Below are 22,153 nucleotides of genomic sequence, written 5' to 3' on the forward strand. Positions count from 1 at the left end.
CATGTCGAAGTGTCCTTGAGCAAGACGCCTAACCCCAAATTGCTCCCAATGAGCAGGTTAGCACCTTGCATGGCAGCTGCCGCCATTGGTGTGTGAATGTGTGTGTGAATGGGTGAATGAGAGGCCATTGTAAAGCGCTTTGAGTGCCGCTAAGGTGGAAAAGCGCTATATAAGTGTAGACCATTTACCATTTCAACTTTTGTCCATTTCTATTGTAACACACTAAATTTGCTTCAAGCCAGGACGCTAAGAGTCTCCTGTGTACTGGCGTACCAGGGCACAGAGTGTCTCCTATGTAGGCCTACTTGTATGTCAAGTTTCTGTCTACAGGATGAGGTATCTCACTACCAGAACACTGGTATTTAGGGAGTTAACCCGACACACACACACACCGACACACAAACGGGCACACAGAATTTGTTTAACTGAACTGTTTAACTGTCTTAACTTTAGATAAGGGAATGAAGAACAGGACATAACTCAGAGAATGAGATCATTAATGGAAAACACCTCTTCATATAATCAGATGATGTTCTGTTTGATTTCAGTTCATGCTAGACAATTGGAGAGCGAACTCATCACAACTGCAGTGTGATTTTGATGCCAGAGATTCAATAAAGTATTGTAACTTGCATCGACGGATCTGATTCTTCTTCCTTACGACCAGAAACTAAAAGTCACCACAAACGCAGTAAACGCGTAAACGCAGATTGCCATCCCAAAAAATAACGATAAATCAAAAGTTTCTGGGTATCTCATTGACAACTTGGCAGCTAGCTAGCTTCAGAAGCCAGCTGGCTACATGTTGGAATCTAGGTAGGGTAAGGTAAGGTTAACACAGGTTTTAAAAGGTAAACACGGTCGTAAATACACTCACACCTGACTCAAAGCATCTGGTCCCACCAGTTACCTGCCGTGTGTGAGGTGTGAAGTTGGTGTAATGTCATGGGAAGTAACAATCACAAAGACTGAATAACAAGTCCATGAGAAGAAATCCATGAATAAAACAGTGATATATATGGCAAATGATATAAGCTGACCACTCAAAGAACCTTTTAGCGTTTTAGATACGAATTACATAATAATTGTCAAAATTAATGTAAATCTAGTGCAAAACCCCTCGGCAGCATTATTCAAATAACAAATGTTTATTTAATTTCTACAGGATGACAGATGACGTGGGAAGATATTTACTCATCAGAAAGATTATTTAAACTATCTAAAACAGTTATGATGTCAATCCACAGGATAAATTTAAGGCACAGGTCAGAGAAAAGGGTAATCCTGAGTCCAAGTCCAAAAAAATGAATGGATGTAAATGGGTGGCTGTGTTTGGGCAGCTCTGTGGCGCCCCCCTTAGGTTGCAGCCGGCGGGGGAGGTTCGGTGCACTCCAGGCTCTCCCCGTGCACACCCCAGTCCAAACCCTGCGTCTCTAGCGCCCCCACATGAGGAGCTGGCTTTGCTCAAAGTTTTGTTTTATTTCTTGGAACCGCCCCATGATTCAGATCAGCTCCAAAATCTAATGGGTTCAAAGTTGGACCATGCTACACCCCTCCACCGAGTTTCATGAAAACCAGGCTGGTAGTGTTTGTGTAATCCTGCTAACAAACAAACAAACAAACCAAGAAACATGCCACTGAAAACATGACCTCTGCTGGGGCGGAGGTAACAAACATTTATACCAAATTGAGAATCAAATAAGACCATGTAGAGGAACACTATGTGATGGAGGGCACAGGGGAAGGAGACATAGCCCCCCCCCGAACCATCCTGTGCAGTGAGATGAAGAGAGAGAGAGAGAGAGAGAGAAAGAGATAGATGATCATTGGTTGGAAAACGAAGGGGGGTAGGATTAATTAGCTACAGAGGAGAGTGTAGCCAAACAGTCCATCAAAACCTCCCCAAACCAGAAACCGTGGATCAACCATGAAACGCACAAGGCCCTAAAAAACCTACAAACCAGGACTAGTAACAGGAAACATGGATGATCATAAGGCAGCAGGATACAACGGGTAAGGAGATACAACGGGTAAGGAGAACAGTGAAGGATGCCAAGAGGGAGTGAGAAAATGGAATTCAAATTCACGCAAGGCGACCTCAGAAGTGTGTGGCAGGGATTAAACACCATGACTGACTATAGTTTGACATATTTCATTCTGTGGGTTTCAGACCCCTGCTAGCATAAGCTACTGGCCTCACCTCTCCATTCTGCTCCTGTGAAAGGACCGCCCCAAGGCCACTGTAACTGGCGTCGACCTCTAAAATGAATGGGAGGGAAAAGTCAGCGTAGGCCAGCACCGATGCTGCCACCAACCGGGCTCGTAGCTCTTGAAAGCTGTTCTCACAGTCCTCTGTCCAGACCTCTCTCAATGCAAGTTGGAATGGCCTCCTCTTCTTCGGCCCCACGAGTTCAGCCACTAGACGGTGTAAAGGGGCAGCAAGAGTTGCAAAACCATGAACAAACCGCCTATAATAGCTAGCAATGCCTAAGAACGAACAAAGTTCTGTAACGTGTTTTGGTGGAGCCCAGTTAGCCACGGCACTGATTTTCTCTGGGTCTGTGGCTACTCCATCCTTGGAGATCACGTGTCCGAGATACTTTACCTCAGTTTGGAAAAAACTGCATTTCTCCAGCTTTACTTTAAGATCTTCTCTCTGTAGGCGGCCCAACACGGCATCCAGACGGTCCACATGTTCGTCTACTGTAGCAGAGAAAACAACCACATCGTCCAAATACAACAGTAAGGACTGGAAGTGCTGAGCCGTTGGAAGGTGCTCGGGGCGTTACAAAGGCCAAATGGCATTCTGTTGAACTCAAATAATCCAAAGGGCGTACAAAAAGCGTTTTTTATCTTATCTGGCTCAGACACAGGGACTTGATTGTACCCACTTGCCAGGTCCATGGTGCTGAACCAGCGGGCCCCGGACAAGGCGTCCAGCGACTCTTCGATTCGAGGCAGAGGGAAAGCATCTTTTCTCGTTTTGTTGTTAAGTTGGCGATAGTCGACACACATACGGAGGCTGCCATCTTTCTTTTTCACTAGAACAATTGGGGAAGCATATAGGCTGCTACTTTCCCTAATTACCTGATTTTCTAGTAGCTGATGGATGTGAGCCTTTACTGCGTCATAGTCTGCTGGGGGTATCCGCCTATATCTCTGTCTCACTGGGGTGTCGTCTACAAGGGGAATTTCATGAGAAATTAAATTAGTGCAGCCCAAATCCCCCTCATGCATAGAGAACACTGACTCATACTTCTGCAAGAGAGCCTTAACTTTTCCTTGTTCCTGCACAGGTAATCTAGACAAATCTACCTCCCCTATAACCCCTTGCACTGACCTTTCCTCCGCTGCCTGGGCCGTCGTGGTTGCCGTCACACTGCCTTAATGTGCCATCCCGGTCACTTCACTGACACCTGCAGGTAGGCAGGTCGTCCTGTAAACACCATAGGTCCTTTTGCCTCTGCATTTCGAAATAACTTGTAAACAGTACTACTAATTTCACCGAACATACAACAGCCATCCCTTCACGCTGTAAATCACATATTACGTCACACATACTGTGTACACATATCATCCATGACACATATTAACATAAGATTACACTTTGCACACTCACTGTATACTGTTTTTTGTGCATGGCTGGAAGCCAGCGCACCTAGTGTAGTGTTTGTCGGGTTATTACTCCCTCCCTCCCTTACTCCCGACAATGTTGGCCTGCATCTCTCAGTTGGCACCACAAGAGTCAGTAGTCCCAGCACACCAAAATCAAGAAGCACACCAAAATCAACACACCAATCTCCACTGCATTAGTAGAGTAGTGTTCAGAGCATTGGATTGATAAAAATAGGCAAAATTGATACAATGTTGCAACTGTCCTTAGTTCCAGTTTGTGTTCACATGGCAGAATACCCAATCGAGACAGATCAGTTCTGAACACGCCTCCAACACGCTTCGCTTGCAGACAGCCTTCTGATTGGTCAGAATAGAGGGGCAGGATTTTTATTTTCACTGCCACTTTCAAAAATGGAGCCTCACCGGCGTCTTATTGCGGTAGTGTTTGTCGCTGTTTTATGGTCTATGTACATCCAACAAACGGGACGAAATGGACGACAAATGTTTGCAGAGCCATCGAGGCTACAAAACAATCTGTTTCCAATAATAAGAAGACAGGCCGGGTCGCAGCGTCTTCTGGAGGCTTCCGAGAACCTGTTATACCAGCAGTTTCCCAGAAGACGCATCAGGTAACGTTAACGTTAAGCTTATGTCGGGAAATATGGTGGGGGGCTTGTAAATAGAAGGCTATACATTCGTCATGGGTAGGTTATGGTACTTTCGGGTGTACATACTGTACATGCAAAATACAGAGTTTTTGTAACAGGCAGGAACCTATGTGCGGTTTCGGTAGGAACATAATATGTGATGGACATGAATCTATTTTCGAATAGACAAAATAACATTAGCGTTAGCTAGCTAGCTACATGCAGTAGCGGTAATGTTAGGGCTAATATTACTAATACAATTACGCTCTTTGGAGCCACGAAACCAAGCAAGTTATTGGCATAGCATTTTAAAAATGAACGCTTAATGTTAGCTATGTGGTAACACTAGCTAGCTAAAGGCTACTCACCAGATTCATCCCCCTCCAGCTCGTCCTCTGTCCACATTGAAGCCCGACTTGACGAGATTCTGCTCGGCCAGTGTTGTGTGTTGTGACAGTAGTCAGTCCTCATGTACGGCAATGTTTGCGATAGCGTAGGTGTTGGTTTCCCGCTAGCTTTCGTTTTGAGGACCAGATGCTTTCAGACCACAACTGAATCATAAGGGAGAACGCTTGAATCGAGACAAGACCACCCTCTCCAGGTAGAGAGACCACCCTCTCCAGGTAGAGAGACCACCCTCTCCAGGTGACCACCCTCTCCAGGTAGAGAGACCACCCTCTCCAGGTAGACCACCCTCTCCAGGTGGGCTCGTCGTGGTTGGTTTGTTGCGGAACCGGTCGCAATTTCTATGTTCACACATGCCAAAATGAATCGTAATACGAGGGAAACGCGATCAATAAACCCTCTGGTGTGAAAACACCCTTAATTTATCAGACATTATTTCATGTCATTTCAATTCACAGCTATTTCAGTGGCATGACTAGCTTCTGTCCTACCAGTCCTGAACAGAAACAAGCCAGCCACGCACATAAGCCAGGCTTGACCTGGCCTGGTTGGGAGCGAAGAGACAAATCAAAGAGAATTGTTGACTGGGTGGGTCTTTGCATGGTTTCCTCTCGGTTTCTGAAGATTTGCAGGAATATTTTCACATTAGGTAGGCCAATACCTTTGAAACAGCGGATGGAGAATACAATGAAAACGGTAGGAGGAAATGCCTTAATTTATTTTAAGCAAGAATACAAAGTGCTGAAGCAGATAGGCCTGCGCCTCACTGATTCGTGAGTTCTGAATATCTACCTCGGTCAAAAGTAAAACAAACTATAATACTAGACCGATTTAGTTTACAGGCGAACAAAAATATAGGCTTGCATAACATAACGGTTCCCGAGTCCCGCTAAACATTGCTCCTCTATGGTCCCGTCCTGCCGTACAGCTGCACAGCTTGTATTCTTTCATACATCCATTCTTTTCATACATGGAGTAGCCTACAGTAGTGGTGTAGTGGGAGCATTATTTGATAGAGGATTGGTCTATTGAATACCCCTGAGATCTTACATAAAGATGTTATAGAGTAAAATATGCTATTTTTACAGTAGCTTATATAAAATGATTCTGTGGTGGGAGCATTCCCAGCAAACACACAACGTCCGGGAGACGTTCAGATCATGTCTTAATAACGTCCTGGTCCTGAACCCCGTGTGTTCGTCTGCTGGACCCCTCAATATTCACACGTCTGGCTTGGACCCCTCTAAGACGTCTGTGGACGTGCAGAACGGGTTCAATATCTGAACGTCTAAAATAAACATTCATTCTGGCTCCTAATTGGATGTCTTTGGACGTCCGAAAAAGACAAAAAAGACATCTAAAAGACGTCTTTTAGACGTGTCTTTGCTCAGTGGCTTGGTACCAGCCGCTTGGTTGCATGGTGACTGACGGTAGCAGTAGGTAGCTCACACATGCAGGCCAGCCTACTATACGGGCGGTGCTCTCTGAACATCTGTATGCCGGTGTTTTTATGTGCTATAACGGCTGCGCATGCTGAAATCATACATTTCATTTCATTTCAAACCTACTCAATACACAAATAACAACAGAACAAATGCAATATACAATAAGACGTACTAGGCTACATAGGCTACATTAAGATATCAAAATGTGTTCCCCATATTCTTTCAGTAGGCTATACATGGAGTAGCCTACAGTAGTGGTGTAATTCTGTAGTGGGAGCATTATTTGATAGAGGATTGGTCTATTGAATACCCCTGAGATCTTACATAAAGATGTTATAGAGTGAAATATGCTATTTTTACAGTAGCTTATATAAAATGATTCTGTGGTGGGAGCATTATTAGAGAGTTTGGGACTATTGAGCTATGCTACCCCTCAAATTGTACATAAAGATGTTATAACAGAGTTTACCCCTGTTTGTAATCAAAAAACTAAATAAATATGTCATAATACTGTGAGAATTATACATTTATTGGATATACACAACTACATAAGGAAGCATATGGTAGCATTTTTTGTCACAGAATAAATGTTCAGAACACCAGCTGGGCCTGTCTACGCCACGGTTCATTAGGACTATATGGTTATTCTGAATATGCACTCAACGCCATGGTTTCTGCTGTGAGGAAGGGGCAATGCCCTCAGCCCTTGTTCACCTGAAAGAGGAAGTGATGTCTGGGCTACAGGAAGTGCGATGGAGGTGGAGGAAGAGCACCTCGTGGTAACCGGCCGATATAGCCTAAAGATGGAGGAGGTTGGTGACATACACTGGCTCCAAAACTTGCTGATGCGAGTAGTTTGGTTGTTGACGTCAGTCTAGAGTCTATTTACATCTGTTCTGTTGGACACGAGACGACACAAGAGAGTGAGAGGGAGGAAGGGAGAGAAAGAGAAACAGGGAGAGCCTCCTGTCTCCCTCTATCCTTCTCTCTTCCTCTGCTCCTCTTCACTCTCCTGTATTCTCTGCACCCCCCCCCCCCTTCCTACTGTCTCTCTCTCATCTACCTCTCATCAATCAATCAATCAATCAATCAATCAATCAAAGCTTTATTTGTATAGCGCATTTCATACCCAGAGGCAACACAATGCGCTTTACAGAGAACAAGGGAGGTGGGCATACGACCCACTCTCTACTTATTCCATATGTAGAGACATATTCATCTACCTCTTATCTCTCAGTGTCAACGTCATCTTAATTTTTCACATACTACATGCTGGTAAAAGTAGTGAAATGTTCTTCCCTTAGCTCCTAGATTACGCACACACTAAGAAATATAGAGGGAAGATAAGGGATATAGGTATATAGGTATAGGTATATAAGGGATATAGGTATATAGGTATAGGTATATAAGGGATATAGGTATATAGGTATAGGTATATAAGGGATATAGGTGTCCCCTCTCCCTGTCTATCTCCCTCTCTCCTGTGTGCTCTTAGTCAGGCGGCTTAGGACCAGATTTGAGAAGGATGGGGACGCGCTGGACGAAAGCACCACATTTTTTCCCACAGGTTCTCTATCACCATAGCTTTCAATTTTTGATAGGAGCCACGTCATCAAGATCAAGATCTTGGATTTCAAAGACGGCGACCATGTAAAATCTATAAGTGCCAATATCTCGGGTTCCAAGCCACCTAGAAGGTCAATCTTGGTGTCAAAATAAAGTCGCGGTTACTCAGAGGGAGAGACCTTTGCATCCAAGCTAGTAATACTGACAGATGGAAAATTGACGCAGTTTCAGCTGTTTGTTGTTGCATCTACATCAGTATTAAACACAAGCTCAACTCATGCTGGAGAGATTCCCATTTTTGTCCCCTCTTTTTGTAAATCATGTTGGGCTGAGGTGGAAAAAAACTAGAGAGAGTAGTGGTTTCTCTAGCTCTCTTTAATGCATTCCTTGACCCAGAAAATGTATATTTTGACACCAAGATTAACCTTCTAGGTTGCTTGGAACCGGAGATATTGGCACTTATAGATTTTACATCTTTCCATCCGCCATCTTGATGACGTGGCTCCTATAAACAATTTTAAGTTATGGCGATGGAGAACATGTAGAAAAAATGTGGTGCTTTTGTCCGGCGCGTCCCCCAACATTTTGCTAAGCCGCCTGACTATCTCCCTTCTCTGTGTTACAGTGAGGCCAGTCTTTGACCTGTGTGCTCGGGGTCAGTCATGGATTTGAGGAAGCAGTGTTTTGCGTTGGGCAGAGAAATCTTGTGATGTAGGTGTAAATAATATGTTATGAGGTCTTGTGCTGGTTATTCATAGTTTTCTTGCAACAGACAGTCTTACTGCCAAACTCCTGACACAGAGGAAGCTTACGCAATCCAAATTACTGGGCATCCACTGCTAGCCTTGCGCGTAGTTAGCTAACAAGCCTGCTGTTGGCAAATGAAGCAGCTAACCAACTACCCTGAGCTGTTAGCAAGCATGTTGGCAAGCAAAGCATGTTATTTTGCACTCATATTTTGAACTTGCTCTTTGCACTGTCCTGTCTTTGCACTGTCCTGTCTCGTCCCTGCACCCTGTCCAATGTTATGCGTGACAAACTTCATTTCACTCTGCGTTGTTTTTCTGTGTCACTCGCTCCTTTGACCCATGTTAAGGGATTGGCGGGACGCGAACCTGCAACCTTGCTCTCGCAAGTCGGATGTGCCAACAACCATATCCCCCTCAGCAGGGACGTTAGCATATCCCTTATACTAGGGGAGTGAGTTTCACTACTCGATGACCACTCTACTTTAGCCTCCTGGTTACATATGCACCCTGACGAAATTGGGCAATAAAATGAATTCTGATTCTGATCCTCACCAACTACAGCACATTGATGTTGACGAGTTCATTAGCAACGCAGCTAACTAGCTACCCCGAGCAATCAGAGAACAGGAGGGACTGAGACAGAGAGTGAGAAAACAGGAGGGGCTGAGAGTGAGGAGCAGGATTTGGAAGGAGGGAGGGGGTGAGGGGGAGGGAGTGGAGGAATAGAGAAGAAGGGAGGAGACTGTGGAGATAGACTGGAGCGAAGGAAGGGCTTGCTTATATAAAGGAGGAAAGAGGAGGAAAGACGGAGAGAGGACTGGAGAGACTTGTCTGAACTGAGTGAGTATGGCTGGGGGGATCATTCTTTCCAGTAATGTTTGTTTTCTTAACTGTCTAATTAGCGTCAAATCGGGTTCAGGTGTTTCTAGACGATGCAAGGCTGCCTTTCTCCCCCCTTTGGGAGAGCTTCATAAATAGGAATATGTTTGCATGTTTCTGAGTTGTAGCTACTGGCTGTAGAATGACAGAAAATGTAAAAAGAATCCACTATTTCGGCAAAATGTCTGATTTGGAGTTGCTCTTCTTCTCCTCTTCTCTCAGGTTAAGGGACACGACAGGAGAACCCCGGGACTGACATCCGGTCTCTGAGTTTGTGTGTGTGTGTGTGTGTGTGTGTGCGTTTCAGACTCAGTGCGTGCGTGTGTGTGAGAGAGAGGCAGCATGCTGTGGTGTGAGGGTGCGTCGGGGGTCCGGCGCTGGCTGACCCTGGCCACGGGGATGCTGGAGTGTCTGGGTTTTGCAGGCGCAGTGTTCGGCTGGGCCTCTCTGGTCTTCGTCCTGAAGACGGAAGGTTATTTCAGCGACCTGTGTGTCAACGTCACCGGGCCCAACGCCACACACGTCATAGGTAAGCGTGTGTTTCTCCATTTGATCCATTGATGGATTGACTGATTAGCCGGGCTTTGCCAGCCTGATCACGTGAGCTCACATTCAATTTCACTCTGTTGATCAGCTGGGTCATCCACCCGACTACTGTAGGTATTCATTGGGCCAATCACAACCATTTATCTAATATGGGACGGGTTTGATACAATGTACCCACTTGATACAACGAAACTAGGCTATTGATTGCATTTTTGTTTAAAAACACACATAAGGGCAGCCGAATACATCAATTCCTCTAGAGCTGAGGAGGAAATACGTCCTCAAATAATGTTACATTGAAATGTGTTATGGTGCACCTGAAGAAGTTCAAGATTGTCTGGTCTTGGTATTTCAACATGTATGCATTTCCACCCACACACTCATCATCACACACACACGCACACATACACATACTCTCTCTCTCTCTCTCTCTCTCTCTCTCTCTCTCTCACACACACACACACACACACACTCACTGCTCTGTGTCCTATCTTTCAGACTGCAGTGGACAGGATGAGCAGTTCTCGCTCATTTTTACCATTGCGTCGTTCATGAACAACTTCCTGTTGTTGCCCAACGGTTTCCTGTTTGATCGTTTCGGCACTATGGTGGCCCGGCTTCTGGGCATGTGAGTTAGTGTGATCCATACCTTGTTTGTAATGCCTATATATATAAAGAACCATTTTCAAGTTCATGCCATAAGCCTGCTTTAAATCAAGCCCCACTAAATATGCTTATTAACACTACCGTACTTTAACTAAGAAAAGGTGTTATTAGAAGTTCCAGTCAGGGTTGATGAAGCCAGTTGGAAGTGCAACTGAATTTTTATAAACACAACTGTTTCAGTCATCTCTCATTCTCTTCCGAGTTCATACAGTAGGTCATAGACATCATGAGTGTTTAAATTGAATTCCTCCGACTGATAGACGCAGAACCTTTAATTTGCCCAAATTCTCCAGCTTCATTGTTATTTCTGACCTACTAGTATGTGGATGAGTATCAAAGGGCCCGGAAGACTGTCTCAGCCTGCTGCTGTGATTACTAACAAGCGCCGGTCAAACACAGGCCACTTCCCCACATCTCTCACCCTCCCCCCACCTACGTATATCCTCCATCTGTCTTCCTGCCTTTCTCCGGTGCTTAAGCTATGTTGGAAAGTGTGTATGCGCTCTGTCTCTCTCCCCTCCACCCCTCTCTCTCTCTCTCTCTCTCTCTCTCTCTCTCTCTCTCTCTCTCCGTCCCTGTCTCTCCTTCTCCCTCTTCCTCTCTCTGTCAAATGCTAGTATTTTCCTCTGAGCCGTTCTCATGTTTGTTTATAAAAAACAGATGTGAAACAGTACAGGGAGGAGCAAGGCCAAAACGTGTGTGCGCACGCCTGTGTGTGTGTGTGTGTGTGTGTGTGTGCGCATGCCTGTGTGTGTGTGTGTATGTGTGTGTGTGCATGCCTTTGTGTGCATGTGTGTGTGTGTGCGTGTGTAGATTGTAAGAGATTAGAAAGTCAGGCCCAGGGAGGTGAGAGGGTGGAAGACGGAGAGCGAGAGCAGAGAGTTGTGGGTACTGTAGTTCTGTGGGAGAGGGGGTTGGACATGGCGGAGAGCGTTCCTTCAACCAGAGGGCTGGTCGCTACGCTGCAAGCTAACAGCAACGCTAGCAGTCAGGAATGGAGACCTGCCATGGAGACGTAGCCACAGACAGAGAGGAAGGGGGACGGAGGAAGACGGAGTTTAAGAGCTAAAAGAGAGAGAGAGACAGGGATAAAGGTCGGAGAGATTAATGAGAGTAATAGAGGGAGAGAGAAGTAGAGAATGGTTGCTGGGGGAATAGGAAGAGAAGAATGTGCGTGGGACTGTGGGACTGTGTGTGTGTGTGTGTGTGTGTGTGTGTGTGTGTGTGTGTGTGTGTGTGTGTGTGTGTGTGTGTGTGTGTGTGTGTGTGTGTACACGTGTTGGCTCCTGTTCGTGTGTACTGTTTGAGTTGTGTTTAGGGTGGGGCTGAGTCAGGGGGATTGTTTGGGTCTGTAGGGTCAACCCAGATGAATGTGGCCCAGATCCAACGCCCCCACCAGCCCAGAACCACAATAACCTCAAACCCCAGTCCAGAACCACAATAACAAGCTCCCACAGCAGCCTCAGCGAGTCCATGTGTTTTCACTGTGGGTGGAGGGGAAATGAACAAAAACATGAAAAAGGCTGTGTAAACAGACCCAGGGTGGGGGGTAGGAGGAGGGCAGGAGCTGGTGTAAACAGACCCAGGGTGGGGGGTAGGAGGAGGGCAGGAGCTGGTGTAAACAGACCCAGGGTGGGGGGTAGAGGAGGTCAGGAGCTGGTAGGAGGAAGAGAGGCTGCGACGGTACTGTATACATGCAGAGAGGCCGAGCCTCAGATGTGAGAGGGAGGTGGAGAGAGAGTGGGCCCCCGGGCCAGATAGTACCTCACATCCTCCCCCTTTCAGCCGGAGATCAAGCTGGCTTTGCACTGGGAAATGTGATTGATTGGTTGATTGATTGATTGATTGATTGATTGATTGATTGGTTGATTGATTGATTGATTGATTGATTGATTGATTGGTTGATTGATTTATCATTGGATTGATTATTTATTTTTTTATTATAACGATTGAGATGAAGATCTCTGCTTCTCTCCTGCTCCCCAGATCTCTGTACACCACCGGTGCCTTGTTTGTGGCCTTCTCAAGTTCAGGTGAATCCTCAGACCCATTCACCTGTCTCACCACTCCTTCATTCACCTGTCTCACCACTCCTTCATTCACCTGTCTCACCACTCCTTCATTCACCTGTCTCACCACTCCTTCATTCACCTGTCTCACCACTCCTTCATTCACCTGTCTCACCACTCCTTCATTCACCTATCTCACCACTCCTTCATTCACCTGTCTCACCACCCCTTCATTCACCTATCTCACCACTCCTTCATTCACCTGTCTCACCACTCCTTCATTCACCTGTCTCACCTCTCCTTCATTCACCTGTCTCACCTCTCCTTCATTCACCTGTCTCACCTCTCCTTCATTCACCTGTCTCACCTCTCCTTCATTCACCTGTCTCACCACTCCTTCATTCACCTGTCTCACCACCCCTTCATTCACCTGTCTCACCACTCCTTCATTCACCTCTCACCACTCCTTTATTCACCTGTCTCACCTCTCCTTCATTCACCTGTCTCACCACTCCTTCATTCACCTGACTGATTGATTGACAGATTGATGAACTGATTTGTTTCCTCCTCTCCTTTATTATATTCACAGTAAGGATAATAATATTAATAATAATAATAATATTGTATTTCTCTCTCTCTCTCTCTCTCTCGCAGAGATGCCCCTCCTCCTCTTCCCCGCTCTCTCCTTCATCGCCGTCGGTGGCATCGTATTGCTGGTCACCAACATGCAGGTACCATGAGCCCCGTCTACGTGGAAACCAGCCTACGCCACCCTCCAGGGGGTTGTCGTTGTATTGTTGTTGTTGTTGTTGTGTTCTATCATGATTGACCACATGAATAGTACAGTCCCCAGACCATATACTGTAGGGTCATAGAACACACACACACGAACACACACACACACACACACACACACACACACACACACACACACACACACACACACACACACACACACACACACACACACACACACACACACAGCCTGGCCTACAGGCTTTCATGTGATGCTGGGGTAGAACACACACACTGGTGGAATGTTCCTGAACAATCTAACGTCTATGTTTGGTCTTTTTAGCCTGACAGTCATGAGGCACACACACACACACACACACACACACACACACACACACACACACACACACACACACTCAGACAGAGACTTATATTTGTCTTCTCCTGTAGGTAGGAAACCTGTTTGGCTCCCATCGTTCCACCATCATCACCCTCTACAACGGAGCCTTCGACTCCTCTTCTGCCCTCTTCCTCGTCATCAAGGTAAGAAACACACACACACACACACACACGCACACGCACACACACTGTCACAGATATATGATCAGGCATTCTCAAAGCTGCTCTTGAGGGGACTACTACATAGATTGACGAATAGTAATCCTAACCTTTTTGTTTTAATGCTTTTAATGTCTCATGTAAAGCACCTTGAATTGCCCTGTGGCTGAAATGTGCTATATAAATAAACTTGCCTTGCCTTGCCTAACCTGTCGTCCTCGGTAGTTGGTGATTGAGGCGGGCGTGTCTCTCAATGCCTCCTTCCTCTTCCTGGCTTCCTTTGGCGCCATGCACCTGCTCAGGACCTTCCTGCTCCTCCCCAGGAAACACATCCCCTACCCCCTTCCAGAGGGGTACACATACGGGTAGGAGGGTCACCCCCTACCCCCTTCCAGAGGGGTACACATACGGGTAGGAGGGTCATCCCCTATCCCCTTCCAGAGGGATACACATACGGGTAGGAGGGTCACCCCCTACCCCCTTCCAGAGGGATACACATACGGGTAGGAGGGACATCCCCTACCCCTCCCCTATTGTAATAGAACAAGCGAACAAAGAACTACAGATCCCAGAAGGTCTTGATGTGCTTTGTGACCTCTGACCTTATCCAGTGTGACGTTCCCCTGACAGGTTGACCTCTGACCTTATCCAGTGTGACGTTCCCCTGACAGGTTGACCTCTGACCTTATCCAGTGTGACGTTCCCCTGACAGGTTGACCTCTGACCTTATCCAGTGTGACGTTCCCCTGACAGGTTGACCTGTGGCCACGCCTCCAGCCCCCAGCTGGCCGAAGCCAACAGCAACATACAGAATGACGCTGTTGCAGAGACTGTCAAAGAGGAGAGCACATCAAAGGACGGTGTGTGTGTGTGTGTGTGTGTGTGTGTGTGTGTGTGTGTGTGTGTGTGTGTAGAGGAATTTACCAGGCTTGATCCAGTATTATAGACCGTTGTTCAATCAAGGTCATACGATACATACTGTTGAAGACGTGATTATCTCTCTATTACACCTCTCCCTCTCTCTCTCTCTCTCTCTCTCTCTCTCCCTCTCTCTCTCTCTCCCCCCCTCTCTCTCCCTCTCTCTCTCTCTCTCTCCCCCCCTCTCTCCCTCTCCCTCTCTCTCTCCCTCTCTCTTCTCTCTCTCTCTCTCTCTCTCCCTCCCTTTCTCTCACTCTCTCTCTCTCTCTCTCTCTCTCTCCCTCCCACCCTCTCTCTCTCTCTCTCTCTCTCTCTCCCTCCCTCTCCCTCTCCCTCTCTCTCTCTCTCTCTCTCTCTCCCTCTCTCCCTCCCTCCCTCTCTCTCTCTCTCTCTCTCTCTCCCTCCCTCTCTCTCTCCCTCCCTCCCTCTCTCTCTCTCTCTCAGAGCGGAGTTACAGGGACTGTGTCCTCTCCAGGTTCTTCCTGTGGCATCTGGTGTGGTTGTCCATCATGCAGCTCCGACATTACCTCTTCATCGGCACCCTCAACCCCACGCTGCAGAGACTGACTCTGGGAGAGCCATCGCTGGGTACACACACACACACACACACACACACACACACTCAACATGCACACACACACACACACACACTCAACATGCGCACACACACACACACACACACACGCACGCACGCACACACACACACACACACTCAACATGCCCACAGACATACACACACACACACACTCAACATGCGCACACACACACACACACACACACGCGCACACACACGCACGCACGCACGCACACACACACACACACTCAACATGCCCACAGACATACACACACACACACACTCAACATGCACACACACACACACGCACACACACACACACACAACATGCCCACAGACATGCACACGCACACACACACACACACTCAACATGCACGCACACACACACACAACATGCACACACACACACACACACACTCAACATGCACACAACATGCACACACACACACACACAAGTCACTGGGGTCAAATCCCCCACCCCCTTCCAGAGGGCTACACATACGGGTAGGAGGTCACTGGGGTCAAATCCCCCACCCCCTTCCAGAGGGCTACACATACGGTAGACACTAAGTCGTTCTCTGTTTGTTATGTTATTTTTATTTATAATGCGCCCCCCAACCAACTGTTACATCAGCCCGCGGCGCAGCCCGGGTACAAAAAGAGACAAACAAAAACAAGGGACTGCAGGGACACAAAATGAAACTACATTTAAGACACAAGACAAGGACATAAATTATAGATCGTCTGCGACAAAGAGGTGAGTTTGAAGCTGTGCTCTAAAAGAGTCCAGGGTGGTGGCGGACTTGATGTTCAGAGGAAGCTCTGTTTGTCCCTGTCCCCAGTGAGCAGGTACATACAGGTCTCTCTAAAAAATCGATCAGACAGCTGCAGCTGATTCAGAACGCTGCTGCTCGAGTCACTAAGACCAAGAAAGTGGATCACATCACTCCAGTTCTAAGGTCTTTACACTGGCTTCCTGTCTGTCAAAGAATTGACTTTAAAATACTGCTGTTAGTTTACAAAGCACTGAATGGCCTAGAGCCAAAATATATTTCTGATCTGCTCATACGCTATGAACCATCCAGACCTCTCAGGTCGTCTGGCACAGGTCTGCTTTCTGTCCCCAGAGTTAAAACAAAACATGGAGAAGCAGCGTTCAGTTTTTATGCCCCACATATCTGGAACAAACTTCCAGAAAACTGCAGGTCTGCTGCAACTCTTGGTTCTTTTAAAACAAGCATGAAGACTTTTCTTTTTGCCACTGCTTTCTAAGAGGAGCTATGTTTATCAGTATACTGCACTGTAACTTTTATTCCTATATTCTATTTGTCCTGCTTTTTGTTTAAATGTCTATAATGACTTGCTTTTTGTTTTAATGCTTTTAATTTGTCCTGCCTTTTGTTTTAAATGTCTATAATGTCTTGCTTTTTGTTTTAATGCTTTTAATGTCTCATGTAAAGCACCTTGAATTGCCCTGTGGCTGAAATGTGCTATATAAATAAACTTGCCTTGCCTTACATCAACACGTCTCTGTTTGTCCCTGTCCCCAGTGAGCAGGTACATCAACGCGTTTGCGTTCACCCAGCTGTGTGGGGTGCTCTGCGCCCCCTGGAACGGCCTCATCATGGACAGACTGAAGGGCAAGCCCCGCCTCCCAGGTAGGCACACACACACACACACACACACACACACACACACACACAGAAACACATTACAATCATTTAGCTGACGCTTGTGTAGCAGACTGTGTTATCTGATTGTGTCTCTAGTAAGTAGGTAAGTAAGTAAGTAAGCTTTATTTATATAGCGCTCTTCACAGCACGGATGCACAGAGTGCTTTACAGTAATACATTAAAATGGCAATACAACACGAGACAAAATTAAAACCACACAGAACTGAACAGAACAGAACTGGGTGTTTCTCTCAAAGCTTATCTCGTGTGTGTGTGTGTGTGTGTGTGTGTGTGCAGGCGAGAGCGAGCGGGAGGCGGACCTGCGTGCGTCGGTGCTGTCTCTGTTCCTGACGGCGCTGCAGTGCGTCCTGTTCTCCGTGTGCGCCTCCACCCCCGTGCTGCCCCTCCAGTACCTCACCTTCGTCCTGCAGGTCCTCAACCGCTCCTTCCTCTACGGGGGCAACGCCGCCTTCATCAGCATCGCGTGAGTCCCACACACACACACACACATCATCTCTCACACACACACACACACACACACACAAACATGATCTCACACACACACACAAACATCATCTCACACACACACACACACACACACACACAAACATGATCTCACACACACACACAAACATCATCTCACACACACACACATACATCATCTCACACACACACACACAGAAACATCATCTCACACACACACACACACACACATCATCTCACACACACACACACACACACACACACACACACACACACACACACACACACACAAACATCATCTCACACACACACACACACACACACACACACACAAACATCATCTCACACACACACACACACACACACACAGAAACATCATCTCAGACACACACACACACACACAAACATCATCTCAGACACACACACACAAACATCATCTCAGACACACACACACACACACACACACACAAACATCATCTCTCACACACACACAAACATCATCTCACACACACACACACACACAGAAACATCATCTCAGACACACACACACAGAAACATCATCTCACACACACACACACACACATCATCTCACACACACACACACACACACACACACACAGAAACATCATCTCAGACACACACACACACACACAAACATCATCTCACACACACACACACACACACACACACACAAACATCATCTCTCACACACACACACACACACACACAGAAACATCATCTCACACACACACACACACAAACATCATCTCTCACACACACACAGAAACATCATCTCACACACACACACACACAGAAACATCATCTCACACACACACACACACACACACACACAAACATCATCTCAGACACACACACAGAAACATCATCTCAGACACACACACACACAAACATCATCTCTCACACACACACACACACACAAACATCATCTCACACACACACACACACACACACACAAACATCATCTCAGACACACACACACACAGAAACATCATCTCAGACACACACACACAAACATCATCTCTCACACACACACACACACACACACACACACACACAAACATCATCTCACACACACACACACAAACATCATCTCAGACACACACACACACACACAAACATCATCTCAGACACACACACACAGAAACATCATCTCAGACACACACACACAGAAACATCATCTCACACACACACACACACACACACAAACATCATCTCAGACACACACACACACACATATAATCTCAGATGTACACATATAATCTCAAAACACACTGAATTTTTTTTTCACAGGAAACAGACAGCCTAATTCTCAAATGTATACACTAGTTTTAATCATGATCTGGAAATACTACATACTGTATACATGCTTTCCACTCACCAAGCCTTTCAGAGATATTAGATTCATGCAGCATTGGACAGATGAAACAGTGTCTCTTAAGACTGAGTCCTTGGAAGCCAGTGGTCCAGATGGATCGTATCCCTCCTTGGTTATTAAAGCAATGTTCCGGGGACAGGAGTTCAAAAGTGATCTGATCAGATTTTGCGTATCGTATTGGATTAAATCAAGCAAATGTGTGGTTCAAAAGCAAATAACAGGATTGGGAATACGATCAGATCAGGTAATCGAATCCTAGCTTTCATCTGGATGAAATATTCAAAATGCGTAGTTCAAAACGCTAAAATAGAATTGGGATCATATTGATAAAAAATATGAGGTTGACCTTCATCCCAGTAGATGGGTGGATTTAGAGTACAACTAGAAACGGGGCTATAAATTGTAAAAAGAAAGGCATAATGCAAATTATGCAATATATACAGAATAGAGTGTGGTGAGTGTATGTACTGTACGGTGTGTGTGCAGAGTGTGGTGTGATAGATGAGCGATGTTGTACTGTGTATATATACACAATGTGTGCAATGTGTGTGTCGTTGCACACATTTGGTATTGCTGTATTCATTAGGTCAAGTGCTGTATATATGTATCAGTCCAAACAGTGGCTGTTTCAATTTCCCCCATTGACAATGAATGGGGCAAATTTTTCAAATGTCAATATTTGCTAAATATTTATTTATATTTTTAATATTTTTATGTGATGTAACTAAATATTGTTAAAATGTCTTAACCTAAGTTATGTGCAATTTCAGGTCAGTGTAGAGAAATGCACCGATACTAATGGTGCGTTCAAGACAACTCGGTACTCGAGAATTCCCAAGTTGGGAATCCCGACCCCCGACGTCATTGCATTCATGACAACACACATGCATACCCTTACCTTGTCCTCTGTGTGTGTGTGTGTGTGTGTGTGTGTGTGTACAGATTCCCGTCCTGTCACTTTGGGAAGCTGTATGGTCTGATCATGGCCCTGTCAGCGGTGGTGTCTCTCCTGCAGTACGCCTGCTTCTCCCTGGTCAAGGACGTGCTGGGAGGAGAGCCCCTCTATGTGAGCGCTGAAGCACTATCATCTCAGACACCTGCTGCACTGCAGCTCACCGCTGGACATGACTAGGAGATAGCATTACTCAGCTCTATCATCACATCCACCTGCTGCACTGCAGCTCACCGCTGGACATGACTAGGAGATAGCATTACTCACACTAACCCTAGGAGATAGCATTACTCACACTAACCCTAACCCTAGGAGATAGCATTACTCAAGTCCAGTTACCTCAAACCAGGTTCAGAAAGATCTTCAGTTTTAGAACTTTTGTCATTCCAGATAAGGGGTTACAAAATAATTTAATTTAGGAATTAAAAACATTTAATTCCTAAACTGTGTGAAACCCTCCTGGCTGTGGTGTCTGAACCTGGCGTTAGTAAAAACATGTAATATGTAAAGTTGTTAAGGTATTTCTCTCATGTTCTCATCATCTAATCCCCCACCCTCTCATCTCTCTCCTTTTATCTTTCACTTGACCCGCCACCCTCATTCCCTCCCCTCATTTCCTCTCTCTCTCTGTCTCTCTCTCTCTCTCTCTGTCTCTCTCTTTCTCTCTCTCTGTGTCTCTCTCTCTCTCTGTGTCTCTCTGTCTCTCTCTGTGTCTCTCTCTCTCTCTGTGTCTCTCTGTGTCTCTCTCTCTGTGTCTCTCTGTCTCTGTCTCTCTCTCTGTGTCTCTCTCTCTCTCTGTGTCTCTCTCTCTGTGTCTCTCTCTCTCTCTCTCTCTCTGTGTCTCTCTCTCTGTGTCTCTCTCTCTCTCTCTCTCTCTGTGTCTCTCTCTCTCTCTCTCTGTCTCTCTCTCTTCCTCTCTGTCTCTCTCTCTCTCTCTCTGTGTCTCTCTCTCTCTCTGTCTCTCTTTCTCTCTCTCTGTGTCTCTCTCTCTCTCTGTGTGTCTCTCTCTCTCTCTCTCTCTGTGTCTCTCTCTCTCTCTCTGTGTCTCTCTCTCTCTCTCTCTGTGTCTCTCTGTCTCTCTCTCTCTCTCTCTTTCTTTCTCTCTCTGTCTCTCTGTGTCTCTCTCTCTGTGTCTCTCTCTCTCTCTCTCTCTGTGTCTCTCTCTCTGTGTCTCTCTCTCTCTCTCTCTCTCTCTCTCTCTCTCTCTCTCTGCAGGTGAACATCGTCCTGACCCTGCTCTCCCTGACAGCCTTCATCCACCCCCTCTCCGTCTACCTGCACTGCCGTCGCCTGGCTGCCCAGAGGACCAAAGCACTCGCCTCGTCCTAGACCCCCAGACTAGACCCCTCTCAATGCACTGACTCCTCAACACAGGGACAACACATGATCCACATCTCCAGCCCCGACAACCTGCTGCTTCCTTCTTCATGTCCTCTCAATGCACTGTGCACATTGGCTTCGTATGCAGTTCACTTTGTTAAAGTCGCACAGAAATGAACAAAGCATTCTGTCCCATTTTGGTTCACATAATTAGTCATAGTGTTCACCTATTCAATGATGTATGCCAAAAAAAAATACAAAATTCTACTTTTGATCTTATATCAAAGTATATAATTTCTTACTTTCTGGAAAACGGTAGGTCACGTGCAATTATGACACCAGGTACCTTAGATTTTAGGCCAATAATCTCACGACATCCACCCTGTCAATCAAAACGTCAACTACTCTGCAGCCTCAAGTGTTGAATATCCCGCCCACTCGATAACGTTCCAATGAAATTCATCTAAACGTATGTCCCGCCCTTGCAGCCCGTTTCGGGCGGAAATACGTCAAAGTACGGAAGCAAGATCTCCAACTTCCCTTCCAGTGTATCTTTAAAGGAGGGCTGTTTTTGATGCCTTATTGGGTGAACTCAGATAGGGAGAGAGTTACGGGTGAGAGAGCAGCACCTAGATCCCCCGCTAAGTGGAGATGTGGGATTGCGCAGGGAGTGTTCTGAAGAACGCGTTACGTCTCTCTCTGTCTTGCTCTTATTGCCATATTGTTCTCTCTGAACTATCCATGTACATTTACACTCGATGTTCCTAACAAAGTTCTCTATTCATAACCTCAACTGAAAAGGTTCAGCTATTTTAATGTACTTTAGTGTCTCGACCCTCGTATAATAAGCACCTACAACAACTGTCACACCGATGTGCTTTTGTCACAAGATAGCATCACATCGCATACGCTGTACATAACTGTTGCCTTCCTTATTCTTAAGGCCAGTCCAGTCCCTGTCATTGGTTCAGATTACTCACCAATGATGTGAAAGTCAGCGGTCAATGGAGCAGTGCA

At 46.2% G+C, this 22,153-nt stretch overlaps 1 protein-coding gene across 1 annotated transcript; it reads left to right on the plus strand.

Annotated features, from left to right (window-relative positions):
- Nucleotides 1-9,648: 9,648 nt before the first annotated feature.
- slc43a3b (solute carrier family 43 member 3b) lies at nt 9,649-21,145 on the plus strand (the record flags this gene model as incomplete). Its single annotated transcript, XM_084448667.1, has 12 exons — nt 9,649-9,835; nt 10,351-10,480; nt 12,505-12,551; nt 13,182-13,258; nt 13,713-13,805; nt 14,046-14,185; nt 14,574-14,680; nt 15,183-15,326; nt 16,863-16,970; nt 17,283-17,469; nt 19,807-19,930; nt 21,032-21,145. The coding sequence occupies 12 exons, from the start codon at nt 9,649-9,651 to the stop codon at nt 21,143-21,145; spliced, it is 1,458 nt and encodes a 485-aa protein (XP_084304793.1).
- Nucleotides 21,146-22,153: the final 1,008 nt, after the last annotated feature.

Source organism: Borostomias antarcticus (assembly GCF_949987555.1).
Source record: "Borostomias antarcticus genome assembly, chromosome: 14".
Lineage (NCBI taxonomy): Eukaryota > Metazoa > Chordata > Actinopteri > Stomiiformes > Stomiidae > Borostomias > Borostomias antarcticus.